Consider the following 3,535-nt stretch of genomic DNA (forward strand, 5'->3'; position numbering starts at 1 on the left):
TATATGTACTGACGCATGGCATTCATATACATATAGATTTAATCAGAAATATATTGAACTTTTGAAACATGTCCCAACTTTTATTTTTTTAGATTACGATGGCCCGTTTTTCAAGCTATAAATAATTTTCAAGTTTTTTGAAATAACTGGAACTATTTTTTAATGAGTGTGTATATGTACAGACGCATGGCATTCATATACATATAGATTTAATCAGAAATATATTGAACTTTTGAAACATGTCCCAACTTTTACTTTTTTTAGATTACGATGGCCCGTTTTTCAAGCTATGAATAACTTTCAAGTTTTTTGAAATAACTGGAACTATTTTTTAATGAGTGTGTATATGTACTTCGCTGTGTTCTCCATTCGCTGTGTTCTCATTCGCTGTGTTCTCCATTCGCTGTGTTCTCTCATTCGCTGTGTTCTCCTCCTCATTCGCTGTGTTCTCCTCATCATTCGCTGTGTTCTCCTCCTCATTCGCTGTGTTCTCCTCCTTACTGAGTGGTCGTCAATTTATTGCGCTCTCGTATCGATTAGCAATGTCGAATGCTGAACCGCCTCCGAAGAGGATGCATACTGATCAACTGGATTCTTCTATCGACACGGATCCTTCGTCTGGTGATGCTGATGGATATGTCCATTATGCGGATTATCTTCTGCTCCATTCTCACGTTGCATCGCTGACCGAAGTCATCACTTCTCTTCGGGATGCTCTCCTTTCTTCGTCTGCAAAGACCGTTGTTGAGAAAGTGGCACTCTGCCCCCAGATTCCGCAACTTCCCAAGCCCATCCACCCAGCTCTCAAATCCGGTGCCACAGCTTCATATGCGTCCATTACTGCTCTCCCAGCCTCTACAGCCTCTACAGCCTCTACAGCCATGTCCCCTACTGATCACTCCGAAGCAACCAATCGTCTTATCGACAAGTCCACCAAAGCCGTCGTCGAACGTCTCTTCGATGACAAAGAAGACAAGTATCAAGACGCAGAGAACCTTGCGTTCTTCCAAAACGTTGCTCGGAACCACAATCTCCCGTTGCCAATCAGGTGCCACAGGCACGAATGTAAGTCAGACAAGCGTCCGTTAAAACTACAGTTTTCTTCCAAAATTGACCGCGACAGCTACTTGCATGGATTCAATCGTGCTAAGAATTCGGATTCCTCGATTCTTGGAAAACACCCCATGGCTCGCATCAGAAGAGATTTGACAAATGAAGAACTCCTGAAACTCAGAGAATCGCGCAAAAAGTGTTATGATGAGAATTTGAAAGCCGGAAAGTCGTTGTTCATCGTCAAGGATATTAATGTTGTCGCCAATCCGAAGCCGAAGGATTTTCGTCCAAAACTGCCAGTCCAATAGGTGCGTACTCTTTTAATAACTATTCATATCATGCTTCATCGTCTCCTTATTCACCTCATATTTCCTCGTCTTCCCCATCTTACTCTTGTTACGGACATAAATCTCAATCTGGGACGTCTCTTTCTTCTTTTTCTTCTCTAAAAATTTCTTATGGAAACGTTAGGGGTACCGCAACTCTCAACAAAATCAATCTCTTGTCTAAATTGTTTTGCTCTTCTGATCACCAAGTTTTAGCACTTACAGAAACATTTCTTGATGACACTACTCCCTCATCTCTATTCTCATCCCAGGGTCTCTCTATTTTACGTTGTGATCGATTTTTGTCATCTTCCCTCCATTCTAAAGCAAAAGGGGGTGGTGTTGCCATCCTCTACAAACCCAGTGTCACCTTAACTCCTATTGATATCCAATTTGCATCACACTACCCAACTCATAGATGCGAATTTCTTGCCTGTCATTTAAATTGCTCTTCTAGTAACACTCATCCAGTCACTTTTGTAGTTATCTATAGACCTCCCGATACATCCCCTTCCGAAATACTTGAGCTCATTAACCATCTAGACACATTTCTTCCATCTAATTCATGTCTGTTGGTTGGTGACTTTAACTTTCCTAAAATCATTTGGTCCGGCTCACCCACCCACAAATTTCATATTTTCGCGGAAGCTCACAATCTCGTTCAAAATGTAAAAGTACCCACTCGAGTCTCCACCACTTCCTCCACCATTCTTGATCTTATTCTCTCTTCCCCTGACCTAATCATTCATTCTCTCCGCCTGGACCCCCCGTATCTGAATTCAGATCACCTGTCACTATCCCTCGACGGGAAATAATCTCCGATCTCATTCTACGGCATACCCCTCTAAAAACCCTCCAACAAACGCTTTTTCGCCATCAACCCTATTCGCCGTCTACGACGTGTTCGTAGTAAAATCTCCGCCGTACTCAATTGTTCTAGACCTGACCCCAAATATCTACAGTCCCTTTATCGCAAAACCAAAAAATTAGCCAAGCTCTCTCAACGGCAACTCATCAACCGTGAAAGAGCTCTAACCTCCAATCTTGGCTCTAAATCTTCCCGAACATTTATTAAAAGTAGGTTAAACAATAAGTCCTCAATTCAATCTCTATTTGTAAATGGCGCCCCTGTTTCTGACGATCAAGTTAAGGCATCTCTATTTGCTAACAGCTTCTCTTCTAATTATGCCAACCCCTTTACCAAAACTTCTGATCCTTCATCACTAAGCACCCCTTTCAAAATCAACCCCATCGTTGCATCGGACTTATTTGCACCTTATATTGTAGAGAAAACTTTATTAAAACTGCCCCTCGCTGTGGATTCTCCCTCAACCCCATAAATTATTTTGTTCTAAAAAGATGTGCCACTTCCATTGCGTTGCCCCTGTCTATAATCTTCTCTGATTCCCTCATCCGATCATCCGTTCCCTCCTCGTGGAAACACGCTATTGTTGTCCCTGTTCCCAAAAAAGGATGCGTCACCAACCCAGCCAATTATCGTCCCATAAGCTTAACCGATCCTGTTGCCAGAGTTATGGAAAGAATTGTTTGTAACCACCTTCGAACTGAGCATGCGCGCCAATTTAGCCCACACCAGCATGTCTTCCTTAAATCTCGCTCCTGTACTAGCTCCCTTGTTCTCGCCACCACAAACTATTCATATTACCTCAAGACGCACCAATCTCTCGATATTGTATTTTTCGACTACATGAAAGCTTTTGACCAAGTAAACCACTCTAGGGAGAGCTCCACGATTTTGGCATCAACCCATTATTTTGTAATTGGTTTCAAGATTTCTTATCCTCCCGCACATTCTCAGTAAAAGTTAACAATCACATTGATCCCAACATTCATCCCATCCCCTCTGGTGTTCCCCAGGGAAGTGTATCTGGGCCTTTCCTTTTTCTCATCTTCATAAATTCTCTACTGCTGAGCCTGCCCCCAACTATCTCCTGCTCTGCATTTGCAGATGATCTCAAGGTTTACTCACATTCCCCTCCCCTCATTCAAACAACAATTGATCTCATTACAACCTGGTCTGAAAATAATAAGCTCCCACTTGCCCACTCAAAGACCTGTCTTCTTCATCTCGGTAAGAAAAACCCTAAAACTGTTTACAAAATCAATAATTTGCCTATATCCCCATCAAATATAGC

At 42.3% G+C, this 3,535-nt stretch overlaps 1 pseudogene across 1 annotated transcript; it reads left to right on the forward strand.

Annotated features, from left to right (window-relative positions):
• The first annotated feature begins 551 nt into the window (after nucleotides 1-551).
• Nucleotides 552-2,679, forward strand: Y73B6A.6 (annotated as a pseudogene). The gene has a single exon. A coding segment is annotated over exon 1 (2,128 nt).
• The last annotated feature ends 856 nt before the right edge of the window (nucleotides 2,680-3,535 follow it).

The sequence above is a fragment of the Caenorhabditis elegans genome, chromosome IV (assembly GCF_000002985.6).
Source record: "Caenorhabditis elegans chromosome IV".
Classification (NCBI taxonomy): Eukaryota; Metazoa; Nematoda; class Chromadorea; order Rhabditida; family Rhabditidae; genus Caenorhabditis; species Caenorhabditis elegans.